The sequence below is a fragment of the Esox lucius genome, chromosome 15 (genome assembly GCF_011004845.1).
Source record: "Esox lucius isolate fEsoLuc1 chromosome 15, fEsoLuc1.pri, whole genome shotgun sequence".
Taxonomy (NCBI): Eukaryota; Metazoa; Chordata; class Actinopteri; order Esociformes; family Esocidae; genus Esox; species Esox lucius.
This window is the reverse complement of record NC_047583.1, coordinates 16591147-16614353: the sequence shown is the minus strand read 5'-3', so window position 1 is coordinate 16614353 and position 23207 is coordinate 16591147. Positions and strand designations below refer to the sequence as shown.

The 23207-nt window shown below is 39.4% G+C and overlaps 1 protein-coding gene across 2 annotated transcripts in view; it reads right to left on the bottom strand.

The window, feature by feature from the left end:
- The window catches only part of kcnh5b (potassium voltage-gated channel, subfamily H (eag-related), member 5b), a 55279-nt gene extending 32506 nt beyond the window's left edge, over positions 1 to 22773 (bottom strand). Inside the window, exons 1-7 of one of the 2 annotated variants that reach the window (XM_010878895.4) lie at positions 22489 to 22773; positions 20541 to 20664; positions 18242 to 18348; positions 17933 to 18082; positions 14557 to 14693; positions 10160 to 10552; positions 6571 to 7000 (exon numbers count right to left, since the gene is read on the bottom strand). In XM_010878895.4, the coding sequence (XP_010877197.1) occupies positions 6571 to 7000; positions 10160 to 10552; positions 14557 to 14693; positions 17933 to 18082; positions 18242 to 18348; positions 20541 to 20664; positions 22489 to 22561 (1414 nt within the window). In that variant the 5' untranslated portion in view covers positions 22562 to 22773. The remainder of the gene's footprint in view (positions 1 to 6570; positions 7001 to 10159; positions 10553 to 14556; positions 14694 to 17932; positions 18083 to 18241; positions 18349 to 20540; positions 20665 to 22488) is intronic. The other variant, XM_020053862.3, reaches the window with a different exon arrangement.
- Between the last annotated feature and the right edge of the window lie 434 nt (positions 22774 to 23207).

Sequence of the window (23207 nt, the reverse complement as noted above, 5' to 3'; positions counted from 1 at the left end):
CAAGAGAAAATGGCAATAAAAAAAATATTTGACACATTTTCATAATTTCCAACTGTATCTACAGTGCTTTGTCATCACTTTTCAACTTCTAATGAATGTGGGAGATCTGAAGGTGGTGGCTCAAGATTTCCTCACAGTTACCTGCGACAAGCCATTCTGCTTCTTACTAGTAAAACATGGTTCAACATGTGTGAGGGCACATTAACTCAACTGACAACCTCAGTTAGCTTTGCAGCTGCCTGAGGGAGTCACTAACACCCAATGATTCAAGAAATCCCTGCTGACAATGCATCCCTGCTCCCTGTTTGTGTCTGTGTGTGTGTGTGTGTGTGTGTGTGTAAGGAACTTTTGCTAATGTTTAAAATACTGTACAATTCAAATCGTTGGGTAAATGTGAACACAGATACCAGAAGTATGAAATTGTACTATAGAAATGCATGTATTTCATTGCTGCTATCAATTCTTCTGCGTAATATAAAATTGCAACGGTTAAGCTGTGTGTTAGTACTATAGTGTTTGTTAGATTGTGTGTGTGTGTGTGTTCATTCTTTGTTGAGCAGTGAGATGTCTGTTAAAGGTCATTTTGCTGTGGGTATTGAAGGGAGCTCCATGTGATCATGGCTTTTTTGCATTGCTGTGAGTTTGTTTTAGAAGCAGGGGCTGTAAAGTAAACCCTGGTGGCATGTCCTGTTGGGTTATGTATGGGTATCTGAGTGGTATGTTATTTGATTATGTAAACAGTTTGGACTATTCATTAGTGATATCTCTCATACAAACTAGAAGACAAGAAGTGTGTGCAATAACTCAACTTAACCCAACTTAACATTTTTGAAACTTTTGTAAAGGGCAAAGTCTACATCACTGTGCTTCCTTTCCCATGTGAAGTGGAAATGATGACCTGATGCTTCAGATTTATCCTTCCAGCCGGCTATCTGGCTCCTTATCTACAACACCATTTCCAAAAAAGTTGGGACACTGTGGAAAATGTAAAGAAAAACAGAATGCAATGATGTGCAATTCATTTAAACTATAATAGACAATAGTACAAAGACAACATATGAAATGTTGAAAATGTTTTTGTTTCTTGAAAAATATAATTTAATTTGATGCAAGCAACTCATTTCAAAAAAGGGACTGGGCAAAAAAAGACCTGAAAAGTTGTGTAATGCTAAAATAAAAACCTGCCTGGAATATCTTACAACTAATTTGGTTGATTGGCAACAGGTCAGTAATATGATTGGGTATAAAAAGAGCATCCCAAAGAGGATCAGTCCAGAACTGTCAGCCATTGAAAACATTTGGCGCATCATGAAATGAAAAATACGACATACTGTAGGAGCCCCCGAACTGTTGAGCAGCTGAAATTCTATATCGGGTAAGAATGGGGAAATACTTCACTTTCAAAACTACAGCAATTGGTCTCCTCAGTTCCCAAATGCTTACAGAGTATTGTTAAAAGAAGAGGTGATGCAAAACAGTGGTAAAGATGCTCCTGTCTCATCTTTTTTTAAACCTTTTTCCAAAAACAATACCATTTCTCAGTTTCAACATCTGATATGTTGTATTTGTACTATTTTCAATTAAATATAGGGATAAAATATTTGCACATCATTGCATTCTGTTTTTATTAGCATTGTACACTATGCAATTCGCATCAAGCAATCAGACAGCCCAGTCGGTCCAAATATTGTTTTTCATTGTCCGTGAATGGAGTTTTTCCAAACCCAGTGATGCAATATCACAAGCCTTCTGATAAAGCTTGCAAAGCAAACTTGAAACACCAGAACAGGGTATGAGGTTTCAAAAATGAAATCTGAAATTTGCTCTTGAAGAATATACATAACTCCAAATGTCACAGCCCATCCGAATCCCAAATATAATCTTGTCTGTAAATGGTGTTTGATATTTAAGCCTGAAATATTAGTGGTTGAAATGTAACTTATTAGGCATGCAAATTATTGAGTTGTGTTATACTGACTCTTAGATTTCAAAAAATATATGTGGTCTTTAAGATTTTGTATTGGAATCGGAATTTAGTCACCAATTTGTTGTATTAGTATCTAAATGTGTCACATGTCACAACTTATTGTATATAAAATGAAGTTCAGAATTCTTCATCATTACTATATTGAGAGCCAGCATTTCCTTGTGAAAATTCATTACATTTTGTATTATTTTTCTTAATAATTTCGCAATGTCAGACATCTGTTCTCAAACTTATTTTACATTATATTTTAGATTTATTCTGACAAACCCTGTTATTAATAAAAATAATGCTTGTGTCTCTTTCTGATATTATTTTATATATGTTCCAATGAGATTTTAATGATTTATCACTAACAAAGCCTTTCTTTGGTCACAATTCTGAATGTCACACCAAATGATAGTGCCACATCATAGGAGGAACCACACCACACTATCATTTTTCAATGCAAAAATGTGTATTATATTCATTTAACATTTAACAAAAACGGTTTAAGAGCAATCACACAAAGGTGTGAAACATTTTGCAACTAAACATTGTAGAGCACTTGGTTATCAGACACAGGACTAGTGAAGAACCATATTTCTAGTGAGGAACACACAAATAAAGAATAGTCTCATAAGTAATTGTTTACAGTGAAGTCTGTGGAATATTAACTACTTTTAAGTACTGATTACTCATAACAACCCCTAAGTAAATCAGTCATATTAGTAAAGTTAGTTTAGTAATGAGTAAGTATGAAAAATTGTGTTGGTACAGTCTTCTTCAATGGGTGCTAAGGTAACATAATAGGTTCCTTTGACTGTGAGAGGTCAGCTAAAGGAAGAAAATTCAGATTAGCAAAGCGTTCAAGGCAGGCCTGGCTATAAAACTAGGTTTTAGCCTACAGTAGTTCACTTGTTTTCATGTGATGATAAACAAAACAAAAAGTGTTAAAAAGGACAAAACATACATTGAGCTAACCTATTCTAAATACAACAATAAATTGTTAGCTCAAATTAATAATTATTCTGCGTGTAGGAAAATACCATTCATATCATGTGGTGTGACAAATGAATCATACCAACCTGTCGCACAATATGAGGTTTCATGCACTTAGCACGAGATTGGGCCTAGTGGTTGTGTGCTAGCATCCTAGCAGCAAAATGCAACATGGTAACATGTATTTAAAAGTAATTATGACAAAAAAGTAAGTAAAAAAGTAATTATGTAAAAAGCATCACTGAGAAAAACACTGGGAAAGGTTACTGAAGTCGGAGTGCCAAAAATATTTGATTTATTGAAACAATGACAAGTGACAACCCACACTGTAAGCCTTCCATGTCCTACTGAGGTGTTTTCAGTACTTCCTGGTTGAACAAGGACCCCTCTTTCCCAAGGGTCTACAAATGAACTGCCCATTTAAATATCACAATATAGTGTCACACCATTTCTGGTAAGAAATCTTTTTAATCAGAGCTGACTCAAAATACTATACCTAGACTTAATATCAGACTCACAATTAGACATGTTATCATAATGTACTTTACTGAGGAGAATTGCATTTATTTTCCTTAGTTTTATACAAGTTTAAACTTTGTGAAACGTGCTTGTCACACCATGAGTTTTTTCATGTTTGGTAGAATTTATTTGAAAAAGTAAGTGATCAATTGCGTGAATGTTCAGTATGTTCACATAAAGCAGCATGTTCTCAACAATACAAATTTTTTTTGGGACAAATTAAAATGTTATTGATTTGTGTTTAACACTAGGAACCACAAAAAGGCCATGTTACGCCAACCACCCAAATGCAAACACTGTATAGCCTCAAAATATGGTTACAACTAGATTTTGAATGTGTTAGGTTTACCACTACAGGGATGTCAGCACCCAATTAATACAGTAAAAGCTCTTCTCTGTCCTGGCACCCCATTGGTTGAAACAGCTTCCCCCGGTAAGTAACTGATTGTGATATAGCTGACAAAAACATGTGTGCATTTACAACTGCACTGGCTTCTATTCAAGACGGTGTAAAAGCAACTGGGTACATGTTTATAGAGTATAGTAGAGGCATATTATCTGCTTTAAAAAATAGGGAAATAATAATAATTTATTTTAAGGCTAAACAATAGCTCAGAGAAATTATTATTTTTGCCACGTAAAATAATTTTACCCCAAAAAGGTATGTGACAACATTAATGGCACCCCCAGGGATTCTCATAAAACACTATTTACTAAATTAAAATGGATTAACATTTTCCTTTCCTAAGTAAATCTCAGTCTTAAGCAACTGTATTCACTTTTTTGCTGGGATATAAAGAAGCGCAAATGAAAGGAAAGGTTTGTTGAGACAAAAATATCTCTGTATGAACAGTACTCAAAAAATTGTTGCTTAGCTGCAACACGCCAAGTTAATAATTCGTTTGTTTTTAAATATATGTGTCAATTTTGTTGATTCCCTTAAATTATTATTGAAATAAAATACATTGCAGATGTTGAAATATTTCTATGTAGCTCATAACATGTGCCTTTTTACACAGCATTTTTGCTCATCTTTATCAAGGGTACTTGTGGAGGGAACTGTACATGCTAATGAATTGAGTACCACCCACCAGCTCCTAATAGTCCTAAGTGGATCATTAAAATAAAAGTGATTTCTGACACTTCAGATAGAGAGGTGGGAGGGATGAGAAGAGGAGAATGACCTTATCCAGAGTAATGGAAAAAGGTCTAATAAACCTTTGATCACTTCACTGAACGAGAGCCTCTGGATGGATTGCTGAACCACTCTTCTCTCAGTTCAGCTCCACTACTCCACTGACATCAGCCAAAACACAGAACACACAGTGATGTCTGTTTTGTCTGCTCTGTGTCTGTGGCACACTGGCACACCGTGCCAACGATATCAGCCATGCCCAGGCTCATCCCAGAGGGAAAAACAGACCTCTTGGCTCTGTTGTTTATTGGCCAGCCTCACGCCGACAGTCTACCCAATCAGATCAACAGAGAGTGAGCCCCTGACTGTCAGAGGACAGCATAACCTCCAGAGGCCTTGCAGAGTCAGCGGATGGAGGAGCCCCAAATACCATCAGATCTGTTGACCATCAGCAGCGGGGCCAAGGCTCTCTCCACAGCATTTTTCTCTATCTGTGAGAAGTCTATCCTCGCCCTACGTTTTGTTGCTCAGATTATTCTAACAGACGATGGGACATATTGGATTTCATTAATCAAACATGTCGTCCAAAACCCTCCATCATGATTCTCTCCCATATCAGCACCTGATGGAGGTAACACGGAAGCAAACAATCGAGTTACACTAATATTACTTTACGGGTTACTGAGTAATGTAAGAAATGTAACATTTTTAAGCAATGTGCGCATTACCTTTGATTTAGGAAATACTTTATGAACATATTTCCCCGCCAGGCATGGTATTTGCATGATCTGTTATCAACTTTTTCACATCTAGTGCTTGAAAAAGCTCTTCAGAGATTTTGAACGAAAAGATATGAAATCAGTACAGGGGTTTAGCTTATATTAGGCTTGGCTGTGCAACATAACATCCATTTCACAGGATGACACATAATTACAGGCTAAAGCACGCTCTTAAGCCCTTTTCCTGGGGAGCTATCGTCCTGTAGGTTTTTTCTCCAATGCTAATCTAGCACACCTGATTCATATAATTATCAGGTTGATATGTAATTATATAATTATCTGCTGAATCAGGTCAGCTGCAAATGGGGTTGGAGAGAAGAACCTGGGGGGGTACCTCTCCAGGAACAGGGATGAAAGGGTAAAAAAACTGTCTATTTATAAAATAAGATTTTCCCAATTACTTTACGTTAGTCTAACTTGGTTTAACACACTGCAAGGGAACATCAAAATCAGACTTTCTGAGTATACTTTTCCAGTTCTAAATCATCTATGGTTATGTAATTATTCATCAAATAACATTGTGCACATGTTTTATGCCTATTACATTTTCTTGTACTTGATGAGTGGTTTAGAAGTGTTTTTTTCCTCAGGACCCAAATTGAACCAAGTTGTCTCAGTTACATCTTATTTTTTCTGGGGCCAGAAATGGGTTTAGCAATCCTTCAGGAGGGTCCCCTAAAAAGTATACACTAAAACCATTTACGTTTTCCTTGTTTCGTCTAAAACATCTTTGAGGACCTGAGCAATTTGATTAGCTGGCAAATAATTTCCTATAGATTGTGTGGACTTCAACAAATGTTTTAGGATATGCTGCTTATTCTGGACCAGGTTGTATCCCTGAGACTCAGAAAAAGAGAGAGGTCAGGAAGACACCATTACCTTGTGTTATTAGCAAGTGTGTAGTTGCTAGAGATTAACCAACCAGTTAACCAACCACAAACCGAAAACAAGCAACCAATAAGCAACAACCACCAATTAACCAACAACAACCAAAACCAACCAACCCACAACCAACAACAACTAACTAGCCAACAACAGCTAACTTTCAAACAAAAAACGTTCAACCACCTATCCATCCAACCAAATAACCAACAAGAAAACAATCAACAACAACCAACTAATCAATAACAATCAACCAACATTAAACCGAAACAACCAAGCCAGTTACTTACATCCCACCATCATCATGGCCACAGAGAAGATCTTCTCTCCGTCCGTGGTGGGGGCAATGTTGCCAAAACCAATGGTGGTCAGGCTGGTCATTGTGAAGTACAGAGAGGTGATGTACAGAGAGTCTTTCCCAGGACCACCTTCCCATTGTCCAGAACCACTGGCATTGAAGCGGTAAGGCGAGCCGATGGTGATGGCCAACTGGTAGAGCCAGCTGTCCGTCTTGATGGTGTTGGTGACTTCATCAATGACCTCGTAGTCTCCAATGCTGTACCAGATACAAGCCAGCCAGTGGGCTACCAGGCCGAACACACAAACCAGTAGGACCAGTACCGCTGCTCCATACTCCAGGTAGTGATCCAGCTTACGAGCCACCCGACCAAGGCGCAGCAGGCGCACCACCTTCAGAGAGCTGAACAGGCTGCTGATTCCCTGGAGGAGATGCAGGGAGGGGACACAGGGTTTGGGAAAAGGTTATTTAGGTCACCCGCATGGTACGTGTTAATCAACACAAGTAGACACTGGGTACAAAAACACTGACTCATTTCTCAGTGAAGCCATGCGAATGAGGCTAAGTGGAGCTAAATAGGATAAGGTTTGTTGTCATTTCATCTTTTCAAATAGCATGGCCAATATCACAAATGCCTTAAAATCCCTTATACAACCAAATGCAGATGTAATTTAGCCTCTGTATATTATTCAGTCATTGTGCGGTCTCTAAATCTAACCATTTATGTTGTATTGAGCTCTATTGCAAGCAACAGGTCCAAGGTGCCTGAATGCTAAAACAACTTTTCCAAAGAGGACAGGAAAGCAATGGCTAAGGAAATAAAAACCGATTCCATTAAAACAAGGAAGTCTAGTAGTCTGAAAAGTGTGTATTGTTCGACTGTATCCACTTAATACAGGCACACATTTACACAAATGTTGTCCACCAGGCAACAACAAACAGAAACATACAGAGATCTTGTTTCGAAAATAAATCTCAGTATGCTGTTTTTAATCAGAAGAAGGATTGCAGTAACATGAACAGTATATTAAAGGCAAAAACTTTGTATGCTGTTCCGTCTCAATCCTCGCCTCCCCTTGGCCCTTCCTCTGTCCTCTCCCTTCCTCTCCTCTTCTCCCACAGCATCAAAGGCCTCCGTTGAGACCCCAGCTCAGCTCATATGTAAATGTCTTTTAACTATCTATGTGAGATAGCACTGATAGTGGGTTGAGATCAAAGGATAGCACAGAGAATATTTACTGCTGCTAAGCACCTGTTCATTACAGATCTGCCTTGTGTTAGGAGTCAGGTAAAAAAATATTGGGTGGAGGGATAATTGTGGTGTATCCATGGACCCAGGGTGGATATGTTGGGTGGAGGGATAATTGTGGTATGCCCATGGACCCAGGGAGGATATGTTGGGTGGAGGGATAATTGTGGTGTATCCATGGACCTAGGGTGAATATGTTGGGTGGAGGGATAATTGTGGTATGCCCATGGACCCAGGGAGGATATGTTGGGTGGAGGGATAATTGTGGTGTATCCATGGCCCTAGGGTGAATATGTTGGGTGGAGGGATAATTGTGGTGTATCCATGGACCTAGGTAGGAGCAACTTCAGACTTGACTAAAAATAATAATCAATTAAATGTCTGGATTGAATTAAAGCCTTATTTCAGCACAAAGCATTCGGTTGTTCAAACTGATTGCAAATTGACACCCCGATCTATATCCTTGGTTTAATTAAGATTCAAAGCTTTGAACTAAATAAATAAAGAAGTCAAGAAAGGTTTTACTGTACATCATTAATCAATTAGTCAATCAGGCATTGACTATCCAAGCCAATAAGCTGATAGGGATGGAGTACCCTGTTAACAAGGTAACATCCCTCAGGAGGTTTAAATGCATTCGTTCCTAACTCCAAGACAGCAGACTGCATTATAATATTCTACCTGAACCCTAAATGTGCCTAATGCTTACCTAAACCTCCGAAAATAGCCTAAGCGTTAGGCTAATGCAATCCAAAGACACCCAGAGCTAGCTTGAGGAGATGCTAATAATGCTAACCCGTGCATCCACCGTGCTAAGGGAGAGGCTCCCCTGGAGATTGTTCCGGTTCAGTGTAACATGTGTGGCACGCTAAAAGGTCATGCTGGATTAGCCAGCACAGGCATGGTCTCTGCAGACAGGAAACGTGCGTTTCAGTGCACTTTATGCTCAATGCCATTAGGTAGCAGCCTAGACTACAGGGGTCTGCCTGCATCTTCCTGCCCTCCAAGACTTCAGGGAGCCATCCCAATCAGCAGCATACAGGATAACATACTTGTGGAAACATGACATTGTGTTGTATGTAAGCAGTCCTGGCTCCTTGAATGTCAAGTTTAATTCTGTATGAAATAGATCTGCATGTTGATTTACTGTGTTTTGTGAAATCTTCACAAAAGCTCCACATGCATCAAAGCACATGCAGAAACTAAAGTCAATGTGCAGCAAAATACATGACCCTGTTTCCTACAGAGGCTCACAGCTAGACTAGGAGACAAATCATCACAGTGAGTTTTGAAAAGTGGTTGTGCATTTGAATCCTATTGATTTCCTATCAGCCCGTAACGGCTGCTCCTGCCCCTCTCCCTCTGTGAACTAGTGGACTTCACAGCCACATCCCAGCAGGAGCCTTCAGAAACTGACCACATGAAGAAAGCTCAGAGAGGCACACAAACCTGAACTACAAAGCAGGAGACCAGTCACCTAGAGGATCCTGACCAGACACCAATGCAAGACATAATTCACTACTTCACACCAGTTTAAAAAACAGCGGGGAACCAGCGCTCTATTCTAACAACCTGGGCACCACAGCCATCGATATATCACATGTGTATTTTATATAAAAGACCTTGTTGGATAAGAGTTGAATATCCCTGTTCTTCGGTATAAAATCCTATTAATTGTAAACTCGATCGATTGGCAAATCACATTAGACATGATTGTGTTGAAGAAGTATTGATCATTGCTTCTCCTGGAGAGCTAAAAAAAACAACCTCTGCAGCTGTGGTTTTCAACTGTTGAGTTACAATCCCAATGTTTTTGAAAGGGTCATGGGTGTCTGCAGTTTTTCTTGGCTATAATAATTTCTACATTTAAAGTCAGCATTGCATCATTGTATTTTTCCAGACAGCAATTAGTCAAAAAAATACAACAAACCTTATTTTGTTTAGAAGACCTAATTAAGAGTGATTCCAGGCTACAGTGAAATGGTAAAACCTTAACTGGCCATGAACTTTTTTCACTGTGATCAAAACATTACATTTTATTTTTAGCTGTTAGCTGATCGGAGTGAATAGGCCTATATTAAAGCAAAGTTACACCAGCACGTAGAATATCAGAATATTTCGAAAAAAGGGAAGTTAAAAAGGTAAGCTATCTTTCTTTGTTAGAAGATAAGTTTTTCTAGCAATAGAAGTGAACTTTTCAATGCCTTCACAATAATGCAATCGCCCTCATTATGAATGGGAGTGGAACCGGCAAACCAAACTACCTTTAGATTATCTCCTCAGCCCCCCCAACCCCCACCCCACTTTCCCCAGCCACCACCACCTTACATACCTCATCGACATTCTCAAATGCGTTGATGATGTCATAGGGGAGGCAGGACAGCAGGTCGATGACAAACCAGGTCTTCAGGTAGTTCATCCTAATCAGCTTCGGGTCGGAGATGACCTCTCCACCGGGCCCTACGAAGGTGGTGTGGAAGTTGAGCACAATGTCCACCAGGAAGATGACATCCACCACACTGTCCAGCACCAGCCACACAATGTTGTTCTGTTTGGTCTTAAAGGACACGTTATATGGCACCATGATGGCTGTGTAGAAGGTGAGGATGAGGATCACCCAGTCCCAGGTGGTCTTGAAGGTGCAGTAGTGAAGGATGATGTGGGGCGGAGTCTTGGGAGCCTCCTGCTTGTACTGGGGGAGGATGTCCGAGCCTAGCTGGAGAACCTGAGAACACAACGACAGGAATAAAGACAGTAAGAGAGAAAAGAACTTTAACGTTGATCTTAACATGAGACAAAAAAGTTACATTTAAGTCTTTGTGAATTTTTACTGTTACACCGTTATAGAGCTTCCGTAGCCGACTGCCCCACTTCCGTGATAACGACAGGATACTGGGAAAGTGGCGTGGAATATATTCTTTTAGGGCCAAAAGCTAAACATACAGTATTTACAGACTTACCAGCGGCTGTGTTTAAAAAGAGAAGAGTTCATAGAGACCGGTCCTACAGGGCCAGAAAAGTACCTGCAGCTACACTGCCAGGGAGCGATAATGGAGCTGAATTCTTCAACACAAAAAAGGCTCCTGTTTAAGTAAAATAGTACTTGTGACACAGATTTAAATGGTATGGACCTTGTCCTCAAATGCCAAGTATAAAAAAATAAATGTACTGCCCCACAAACAGGGAATGTGGCCTTAGAGGTTGTGTTATGATCCCCTAGAGGTTCTACGTAGTTCCCAGTTGGTCCGAGGGATGTTCTTGAGGAGGTTTTAGTTTGTGGCATGTCAGCGGGAAGAAATTTGTCATGGTCCCCTAGATGTTCTGTTTGGTTTTCAGTTGGTCTCTTGGATGGCTCACATGACATTTTCTAGACGTTTTTGGGATGTTGCATCACTGTCCCCTGGGGGTTTTGTTTAGTTCCTGGTTAACCCCAGGGATGTCCTTAAGGACATTTTTAGGATGTTCTTTGGATGTTGCGTCATAGTTTCCTGGAGGTTTTTTTTGTTTCTTGTTGGTCCCACTGATGTACCCAAGGACGTTTTAAGGACATGTCACACTCCCCTAGAGATTTTGTCTATTTCCTGGTTGTCCCAGGGACGTTGTGTCATGGTCTTCTAAAGGTTCTTGTCACTTGATGGACGCAGCAATCCCAAACCATTCATCATGTAGTAATAAAACCAGGGTTTTAAGGTAAGTGCTATAACATAACATAGTGTGATATGATTACCTTTGACATGATCACTTAGTACTGACACAATAAAATGATTTCACCCCGGACTTTAACTTAAAATCTTTGGATTTCAAGTGGGCTGATCTTTCCACTGCACCATAAAGTGTAGAATGTTCCCTACATATTATTTTCTTACACTGCATTTTACATTTTAAATTAACATTTTAGTCGTTTAACAGACACTCTTATCCAGAGCAACTTACAGTTAGTGCATTCATCTCAAGATGGCTGGGTGGTACAACCACCCAACCCAATAAAATTAAGTGCATTTTATTTAATGAATTAGCTATTAGCAGAGTGAGTGCTCTGCAAAAGAAGAAGACTGCCAACTGCCCTGCTAGGATTCTGTCTTTACTGATTTTATTCACTTATTTTAGCAATGACAGTTTGTACAGTTATCTAACAATGGTTAGGCATTTTATTCTGTTTTAATTTAACTCCAGAATCACAGTGATATATATATTTTTTTTCTTGTGTATTTTTGTAATAGATACATTTAGTGTAAAGTGTAGGAATACATGTCAAATCAGCATGGAATATCTCAGACCAAGAGGTTGCATTAAATAATCATTGATTTATAAATGTGTCACATTTATCAACTAGACCCCTATGTGAAAAACAATGTCGACAATTATCCATATCAATTCTAAAAGAAAGTGGATTAGTTTGCTGACCAATCAGGATCAGTATAAGGGGGTACACATGCCCTGAAGAACGTTTCTTTGGGACCATCTGAAATAAGCCAGGTACTCCTGAAAATGTCCTTCGGGACATCCCTGAGACTAAACAGAAGCTAGACCATATGTTCAGGGGACCATAAAAATAACATCTGAGTGTATCCTAGAAATTTCCTATAGGATGTCCCCAGGACTAAACGGGAACTAGGAGAGAGAGATAAGAAGAGATAGAGGAGGTGGGAGGGTTAAAGCAACACAAATCTCCAATGGGCCTGACTCCATAGAGACAATAATATAATAGCAGGATGGTTGCTTGCTGAGAAGAATAAGTGCCAGAACAGTGGTTGCATCTCATCTTATCCTCATCATCAGATGTGCCAGTCAAACAGGCCTCCATCAAGGCTGTGCAAGATGAAAATGTCAATTAAGAGCACAAAGCCTTCTCAGAGACATTTCAGCACATCTGAAATTGCACACTCAGTTTGAGATGTCAGCCGAGCATTGTAAGGACAAACGCAGATGGATCTCTTGCCTGATCTATCAGATGTTTCTCAGATATTACAAACCTACTCATCTTCATCTTGGTTATTTAAATTAGGGTAGCAAAACTCATCTTTCTCCTCTTTCCTTTGATTTTGTCTTACCTCTCTTTTGTTTACAGAAACTCATAAGCCCTGCTCACCTGAGGATCTCTCTTGGTAATGTTTTGTTTTAAGGGTTCATAATTAGGCATTTAGAAGACTCACCAATTATGAATCATTACTCCCAAATTTATAAACCATTTACTGATCATCAGTAACATATTTTGGCACCCCCTAATCTAAAGTGAACACTATTCATACTTCATGAATACTTCATAAACGGGGAATACAATTTGGTGAAAAGTAATTTCAAATAACAAAAGACGCTTATCATTTTGGTAGACATTTCAGTAGTGTCTGGTATAAAAATGAACATACAGGATATATAAGGAAATATGCACACATTTTACAATAACTAGATTAGTAACATTTACAAATGTGGGAGAAATTCGTAATACATGGTGACCAAGTTGTTTATGAATGCTTTTCAGATGGTTTATTCCAATAAGCCGTTGATTTACCTTGTTTGAGGGGTGGAAAATACACTTGCCATTTAAATTGCTTGCCTCCACTTGTACTATGTTTTTTCCTGTTACCATATCAACCACAGTAACCTTGTCTCCAGGCTATTAGAACTATGGAAACATTTGTAATAACTCACATGGTAATAGCTGACACAGACTCAATGTAATACAAAGTTATCCCATAACATTTGAACTTTTTGTTCAACATTTAAAGCCCTATTTCAACATGAACATCCCAAGAAGGAGAAAAACAACTTAATTTAGAATGTAGATAAGATATATGCATTTTATACAAAATAAAATAAAGTTAAATTATTTAATTTAATTATAAAACGTTTAGAATTATGAACAAGAAAAACAGAAAATCCCTAACTATATTTCTAAACTCTATCTCATGCATTCAAATGAATTAGATTACATAAATCAGTGTCTGAGAAACCCTTAGGGGTATAAAAGATACAAAGCCCAAATAACATTCATCTTTGCATGAATTAACTTCAAAGGTCAGCTCCGGGACATCCCACTGCCATCAGCAGCAATACAGATATTGAGACAGTCACTCATACAGTCACACAGTATCTGGCTGTGCTTGGGCACAGGTTTACTTCACACTGTTACAGCGAGGTAACCAAAGTAGCAAAACAGCTATGAAATTGGGTCTGACACTTTTAGTTGTTGTTAGAAACTAACTAATTACGCTTTTAATTTCTGTCTACAACATATCAAGTCTACATTTAATTATAATTTGAAGGTGCTAGATTTTTTTTCCTTTGTAATTAACAAATTAGCAGGCATGGAATTCTAGCACTTAGGTTCGTATTTAAAAATCCAGTACCATAAAACATCCATAGATAACTAAGGGCAGAGGGCAACCAGGTCAGTTCAGGTTACATAGCTGAAGATGCGATAAAGTACACATGGCTCATCCTTAAACACGTCATCTGAGTTTACAGCAGTCAGAGACAGATAAAATGCCCGCTGCATCCATCTCTCTGCTAGGCATGAAATATTAATGTTAGCAAGTACAGCCGCAGCCCACAGGAACTCTGCATTCCCCTCTGGGAACCCAGCCCCACTCACTGTGTCAACCGCCTGTTCCAGGGATCTTGGTGTGTTTATGCTTGTGCCCTATGTAAGTTAATTGCACACATGTACGTGGAGGTGGGTGTGTGCGTGCGGTGTCCAATGGGTGCAGATTTGCAGTGTGTGACGGTTACCTCGGCCAGACGGGACTGCTTGGGTTGGCTGACCTCATGGCTGCTCATAGGAGTGAGCTGCTGTAGTGTGGTATGGTGACTGGTGTTGCGGTTATTGTGCGTCAGAGCTCGGGTCAGTCGTGCCAACTTGGTCCATCCTGCAGACAAGAATACATTGGCAAATTTAGCACTGCTTGACTAAATGGAAAGGGTGCATAAACAACATACACATATTATATACAGTGCCCTACAGAATTAATGGCACCCCTAATAAAAATGAGTAAAATAGGGGTATAAAAAAATCACGTTTTGGTGAATTAGCCTAATGTCACCCTGAAATTAATGAGAAACATCCAAACTTTATTTCTGAAAAAACCTTGTGTGCCACAATAATTGGCACCCCTAGAAATTAGTATGAATAAAATGCAACTGAGGCATTTTTTCCATTTCAGATCAGATTATCAGAGTATTTAGGAACTTTCCAGAAGTAATCAATGCCTTCCTGTTTCACTGGGGTATAAATATGAGGTGACACAGAGGCCATATTCCATTATTCATACATCAACATGGGAAAGATAAGAGAACACACAAATCAAATGAAGCAAAATTGTGTTGAGCTTCATAGGTCAGGCATTGGCTATTAAAAAGTAGCGACTCATCTGAAAATGCCCACATCTACTGTTAGGGCAATACTAAAAAGGTTCAAAGCAACTGGAACTGTTAAAAACTTGCCTGGATGAGGACCCATGTTTATTTTGCCGCACCACGCACAGTGAAGAGGATGGTAAGAAAGGCATAAAAATCCCCAAAGATCACTGTTGGAGATTTATAGAGGAGAGTAGCATCTTGGGGTCACAAAGTCTCCAAAACTATCATTAGACACCAAATCCATGCCAACAAATAATTTGGAAGGCATGCCAAAAAAATGCAGTTCCTGTCATTACACCATAAAACATAAGCACCTGCAGTCTGCTAAACACTACTGGAACTTTGACTGGAATCGATTGCTATGGTCAGATGAAACAAAAGTTTAGCTTTTTGACAAAAAACACTCAAGGTTGGTTTGGCTTTAACAGAAGGGTGGCTATACTGAAAATAACCTGATCCCCACTGTTCAGTATGGTGAAGGTTCCGTGATGTTGTGGGATTGTTTTTCCTCCAAAGGCCCTGGGAACCTTGTTAGGCTACATGGCATTATGAGCTCCATGAAATACCTGGACATTTTTATCTGAATCTGGCTGCCTCTGCCAGAAAACAAAAACTGGGTCATCATTGGGCATTCCAAACATACGTCCAAATCAACACAAAAATGGTTCACTGAACACAAAATCAAGCTTCCGCCAAGGCCATCTCAGTCCCCTGACCTAAACCCCATTAAAAACCTGTGAGCTGAGCTGACGAGGAGAGTGCGTAAGAGAGGACCAAGGACCATTGAAGATCTGGAGAGATTCTGTAAAGAGGATTCTCCAAACTTATTAGATGTTACAGGAGTAGACTCATTACTGTTTTATTTATAGGGAGGATGTATAAAGTATTAAATGCAGGGGTGCCAATAATCGTGGAACATGTGATTTTGTTAGAAATAATTATTTATTGATTACAGACCTTTAATTGAATAAATGTACTTCAATTAAAGGTTTGGATGTTTCTCATTTTTTCAGTGGGACATTAAGCAACTTCCCCAAAAGGAAACATTTTCAAACACCTTTTTTATTCTTTATTAGGGGTGCCAATAATTGTGGAGGGCCCAGGAAAACCACTTGCAGAAACCTAAATGTGTTGGTTGTTAATCATACATTTAGAAATGGCTTTATCTCAATATTGTAATGTAAAGCCAATAACATTTCATTTTGAAATGAATTATTAATACATTTAAATGCATTATTTAAAGTCACAGGTATGGATTGGCATGCGCAGGATGATTTGGTTCGATGGTGGGTTAATTTCCCCTTAACACGTTTGTCTGCATTATTAAGTTGGATAAAAGTGCTTATTAAATGGCTGTCATTTATGGTGGCTGAATAAAGTCTAAGATTGAGGAGATTATGTACTGTACAGGGTAAGAGTTGCTCAGAGCGCACCAAAATACCGAAAAAAGTAACAACCACAGTCAATCAGTCAAACCCTTTTAGGAGCCCTTTCCACAAAGAGAAATGGGGCTATGAAATAACCCTGAACTCCAGGACCTCCATCCTCTCCAGGACCTCCATCCTCTGAGCCCCTCTTTAAAGACGGTTCATTCAGTTCAGTCTGATAAAAGGGGACCAGAGGGAGGAACACACACAGCCGTGGCAGCAGCATAGGCAGCACAGCAGATCCGCTTCAGCTCCTCCCACCCAATGAGGGGACTGCAGGAGTTGTGTAACTCCTTGTATGTCCCCAGGGCTGAGGAGCACTCCACATTGACCATGTAAAGGGCCCCCAGTCTGTACTGTAATCGCCCCCAAGGAGCACCGTAAAACAGGCTAATGCACATTCTACTAGCCCGGGAGAACACTGAGAGAAAACAGCCTGACCAGAATGCCAACCCCAACAGCCAAACACAGTGTGACACGGCCAAACCAAAGCATTGCCTCCGAACAAACTGTTTATCATTACCAAATAATTACAGCTGAAATACAGTGAATACGGGACCATGCAGAATTCACTAAAAACAACTCGTTTAGTAAGAGCCTCTCTTCTTCAGCTGATGGGCGTTGACGTGAAGGCGTGTTGACGGGAATGGGCGTTGACGTGAATGGGCGTTGACATGAATGGGCGTGGACATGAATGCGTGTTGACGTGAATGCGTGTTGATGTGAATGCGTGTTGACGTGAATGCGTGTTGACTTGAATGTGTGTTGATGAGAATGCGTGTTGACGCACTGAGCCAACCGAGACGCTCGCGACGCACCGCGAGGAGGTTGTCTTGCTATAGTTTGAGTGTCTGCCATCCCATGACACTGAGCACTGCCGCAGGCCACAAAGCCATGGTCTGGGTCCACTACTGACATAGTGACTCCTTCAGAAAGATTTGGACAGTCTAAGGAGCAGCCATTGTTGACCATGACCTTGGAGCAGTTAGGGTTAAGTGGCTTGACCCAGAAAATCCTGTTGTCTACGCTGGGATTTAATAAAGCAACCTTTCCAATACAGGTCCAAAATACTAACCACTAGGCTACAGGATTTTTCTTGTCAAAGGGTAAACATACCCACTTATTTCTGCCAAGAACAGAGCTTAGGGCAAAGACCTGACAACATACATCCCTTATAAAGGAGAAGAGAATAAAATCAAATCATCTGAAGTTTCTGATCACATCAGCCACAATACCTTTTAGTTTGCATTCTTTAGAGGTAAGACTATCTCTTCATGAAAAGCAAAAAGTTCAGAATGATTGAGAAGCACAGAGAGACTTACCCGAACTGGACTCGTCCTTACCCTTATTGGTCTCGTCCTCGATCGGCTGCTTGAAGACAGTTATGTCTTTGAAGGTGCACAGGAAGAGAACCACTTTGTCATTTTCATTTCTGATGGGGGCAACCTGCATGTAGAACCACACTGGTGCCCCTGCAGAGAGAATGGATTATTTACACTGTAGTAATTACAACTGTTTTTTTACAATTAAGAGCACAATACATTTGGATTTCACAATACGAAAACAGTGTTCTTTCTAGACAATACAACACAGCATACAGTACATATGTACAGGGATATTGAAATACTCACTGTTTTTTCTGTATAGTAGGACTTCAAAGCAGTTGGACTCATAATTATCAAATGTCTCTCTGATTTTGTCAATTGTCTTCTTGTCCGTCAGCTCTCCATACATAAAACTGGAAAATAAGTCACAAAATCTAAAGGATTAATCATTTGACATATGGTCTTTAAATGAAGCACAGATTCTCAGTCAGGTGTCATTTAAAGTTGACTTTCAAGTCTGAAAAGTGTGACATCATCATGTTCTGTTATAAATAGGTGTAGTTGTACCAGATATTACCTTAACTTTACTTTTGTATGTGTCTGGCATGTGCATAAGGCATCTGTGCATTACATTACATGGTGATTGTTGAATGTGATGTTTGATCAGACTTGAAGTTTCAGGAAAAGCAGAAGTCATGAAAACGTCTCTGGTGAACAAACTGTTTGAGCTACTAATAAATAAAGATAATTGCAAGGGAACACACAGGTCTAGGTGGTCCAACTTTCACAGCCAAACAAAAATACATTCTAGACTCAGATGAGTTAACCATAACATAACCAGGAAGTGAGGAACAGAAGGGTTAAAATTAAAAGACCACTGCAAATTGAACGCTTCTGTTCCTCACTCAAAACGGTCCTTTTCAACTTTTTTGGAAAGGAAACATAAGGTGCAGTGCTCTCGTATTTTGTCCCGGAGCTGTATAAATAATGAGAGCCATTTGAAACATTTTAATATGTGTGGTTGATATATTCTTATGTGTTACTGAGAATGTAGTTGTTGTGATGTGTTCAGCCATTTACAGTTGTTGCAAGGGAGTAAAAGTAAGGGTTGAGTGCATTAATTCACTTGACACCCATAATCAGAATAGATATTGCAGTGAGGTCGATGCATCATCTGTTATTTCGGGGGAATCTGCCCCCTGAGTGAAATTCCCAAGCAGAGTTCACATCTCGTGTGTGCTCGGACCATCGGAATTCAAAACCTCACTTCCATTTTAAAGGGTAAGAGGGTGTGCGGAGGCCGCAGGTCGTTGAATGGTGTCAGTGTGTTGCTCTGAGGAGGCAGGGCAGATCGGTCTCCATCGTCACGTAAATGAAACTGTGCCAATTCTGTGCTGTTACTAAGGATTATCATGTTTATTTTACCGTTAAACGAAAGGTAATGGGTGTTGTGGAAATTCGGAAACCTGATGCATTCTTGATGATTAAAGGACTGAGTCCCCTTGTTTAGATAAATAGATGAGTGTGGGAGAGGGGATCTGGTATATGTCTTAGGGGGCATTCTTGATTGGTAACAGTAGATTATAGGGTTAATCGTAAATCTGCCTATCTGTAGGTTGTCCAGATGAAGTCTCCCTCAAGGGTTGAGAAAGTTAACCAGATGGGGGAGGACAACATGTGACTTGTGTCAAGCCCAGGACATGTGATAGAACAGAGGGAATGTGTTTCATTGACATAGGACAGATGGGCAGCATCTTAACACACCCCTTTTTCTGTGTAATATATACGCATTGTGCATGTATTGAGTTAGAGAGTCCTCGGACGATTATGTTTGTAAGCGGTTGAAGTGTCTCTCTTATTTGCAAATGATATTAAAATGGTTAACTTGTGCCTAGAGAATGTTGTCACTGTTTCTAACTCCTTTAAGAGTGTCGATCGATGGAATTACCATCACATGGGACTCATAGAAAGTCTGCTACAATTTCACTGTTACTATATTATAACATTATTTAAAAAAATCTGATCTATTACCGCCTTTTGCTGAGTTAGCGAGATCATCTTATGATATTTAATATTTTCATAATATTTGTACCGTGAAGTTTAGCTTTTGTCTTCTAAAGTGAGCGCAACTTAGCAACATACAACTATTTTTAGCAAGGGAGTTACAGATCTTTCTAGAACTATGCAGCATTGTTAGATTTGGTTCATAGCAGTCTCGTGATTTTGGGGGTATATCTGTTCAGGCAGGAAACATTGATTAAAGAGAAGCCCTATAACATTTGACTGACACTGACCCAGATGGCCTCATGCTGAGGCAGACTGACGTTTCCCCGTGGCAACTGTAATTGGTTCCATTTAAAAGCCTTTCTATAAGCAGCAGGCATTCATTCAGTGCAGTGAAACACCAGATGCAGTGTTTCTTTCTCCCAGAGAAGCACTTATAACGTGATATTTCGACCGCTCTGGGGATAAACTGACTCATGAAGACACTAAACTTCATTGTACACTAGTTTGGGTTGTGATCTGTAATCTGCATCAGCTACAGTAAACAGGCATCACAGATATTACAATGATTCTTCTCCGGTCATACGAAGGCCCCCCTTACCTGCAAGTGCTGCTCTTCTGCATAACCTCAGCCCTGTGAAACCCTGAGAGCTTGCAGAATCCGTCATTACTGTAGACTACAGGCCACTCCACGATCTGGGCATTTCCCAGGAGGAAGCTAGTCTCTGTGAGAAGAGGAGAGGTCAGGTGAACAGGTGTGGTTTTAACAATCAAATGGGCCGGCACAATCCATTGTGGATATGTGAGATGAGCGACCCTTCACAGCAAATCCTAACACAGTGATGAGGTGTCTCTTAAATGTCAGTCTTTTGTGTTCATCAAAATGTCCTCAACATGAACAACAACCATAAATATATCAAAGTGTGACAGAGTATATAGGGCTGCAGTGAATATATTATTTATTCAGCTAACTACATGTGTTTTGCGGAAACAGGATGTCCATAAATCACACCACAAACCATTGTAGTGTGAATACTTAAAGTAATAAAGACATCCTTACCCATTATGGTTATCTTTGAAATGTTTTGCTTTCATTACATCTTTTGCAAACTCAGCAGTTTTGATATCCATTCATCATCAATTACACCGCATAGCACAACAAACTTTTTAATACTATTTCAGACATAAGATTTTATTTAAAACTATGTATACAAAATTGAGCAAAGGACTAAACATTTTGAATTACCCAGAATCCTCTCACAACAGTCATATGTCACTATAGAGAATTCAATACCTGCAAAAACAAAATCATTTTACATCTATACAATACACATATTTGAGTGACAACACTAGATTTATATATTGACTGACTACTACTTTATTGTTTAAAAAAATATGTCATGCCTCACAGAATAAAGTAGGAATAACTGATATTAAAGCGTTAGAAGGATTTAAAATATTGAATAATCATAACAAGTAAAACAAAAAATGTTGTTACATAACTCAAAAATATCAAGTGATAAAACACTTTATTTGCATACACTATTGAGTATCAAATTATAGTTAGAGCTCTACTGATCGTTGGAGATGTTTGAGTAGCCAACTCCGTTTCTATGAAGACTTTTTTCAGTGCGCTATGGTAATGACATGTTAAATTAGGGCTTTATTGACAAGCCAAATTACTGTGGTTACCATAAAGATATTTTAATAGAAAAAAAGATGTCTCCTCTGTATTTAGTTAATTTCTGCTGGACAACCTTGCCCTTTTAAGCCAAAGATACGTTCAAGTTCCTAATTGTATGGATTCAACATAAACAACAAAGTTTGATTACGCATTGGAGTCCATGTTTTACAGCAGAAACGGCCTTAACCGTAAATATGGCTGGCAGTATCGTCTTCAGTTTTTTAACGTTTTTACATTTTACATTTTCATTCATAGCCGTTAGTTACATGGCTAAATGGCAATTGTGCTACCTCTTACAGCGCATAGGCTATGTATTAACACTACAGACGAGCCTGGTTGATAATTAGGGATTCTATGCCTCAGCTGCTGCATGTGACAGCTGATCAAGTGTAGTGATTCATTTCTCAGGTTGTTGGTGGCACAAATTTTGGTAATCCCAATTCGCTACACATAAAAAAGCCACATTTTGTTATACTGCAGCTATACATACCTATAGACTATAAGTGATACACCCTAAACACGAAAATATGTTTAATATGCGAGAATAATCAGATGACACTACATGTTTATACATATTACATAACAAAAAAGTAAAACATGATACATGATCTCAAAATAATACAAAATTTCTATGCAACCTGACTGGCAGGTTATTCCATACAGCACCTAACTATGATAACAAACAATTCGTTTTGGCATGACGCAAATAAACTTGGTAAATAAATAATTTTCACAATATAAATACAAGCAATGCAGTAAAATATGAATATTAGCATTTTGAGTCTTAAAATGAAGACAAAGTATTCCCAAACTATTAAAAGATGCTATGTTGTGGTATAAACCTACGAACAGATGCGTTGCTTACCACTTGAGCGCCGGACAATGTTTTCCAAAAAAGTATTCTGCGGTGCAACGAGCCCTCTCTTTCCCCCGGGCATCCTGGGGCCAGTCGGTGGTGGTCACGGTGGTGGACGGCTTTAATGCTGCTTATCGGAGGACGGCAGTGTGGGTGGGTATCAGCCGGTGGGATGGAGAAGCTCATTGTAACACTGCGCTTCAGCTGCTCCAAGCGCACTGTGCCACAGACACGCGCCTCTGAAGCGCTTCATTCCGCAGGCTCCCTGAGTCCGCATGCGTACCACCCCACACAACACGCTCCACTCCTCAAAACATGCGTCGGTGGACATCTGGGTTTCCCACTATGCAAGGCTGACGCACTTGTTATTTCCTAAATGTTTTGATAGCGGCTTTTAAAAAAATAAATATAAAAACGGCATCCTATCCACGAAACAAGATACCTTCGTAGAGATAATTAAGAAGGCTACAACATCAGGTTAACGAAAAATGTAGCTTGCGATAAATGTTATGCAATTTATGATGATTATGTAAATATAATTTGGTATTGACTAGACAGGTGTTGAAGTTATCTTATGTGAAAGCAAAAAAACATGTCATAAGTATTGTATCTACTGAGTCCCCAGTGGACATTAAGTAACTCACGTTAATATGACCCATGGGCAGTAAGTCTCCAGTGACATGAAACAATGGCAACAGTGTTGCATGTGGGTTTAGAACTGGATGTTC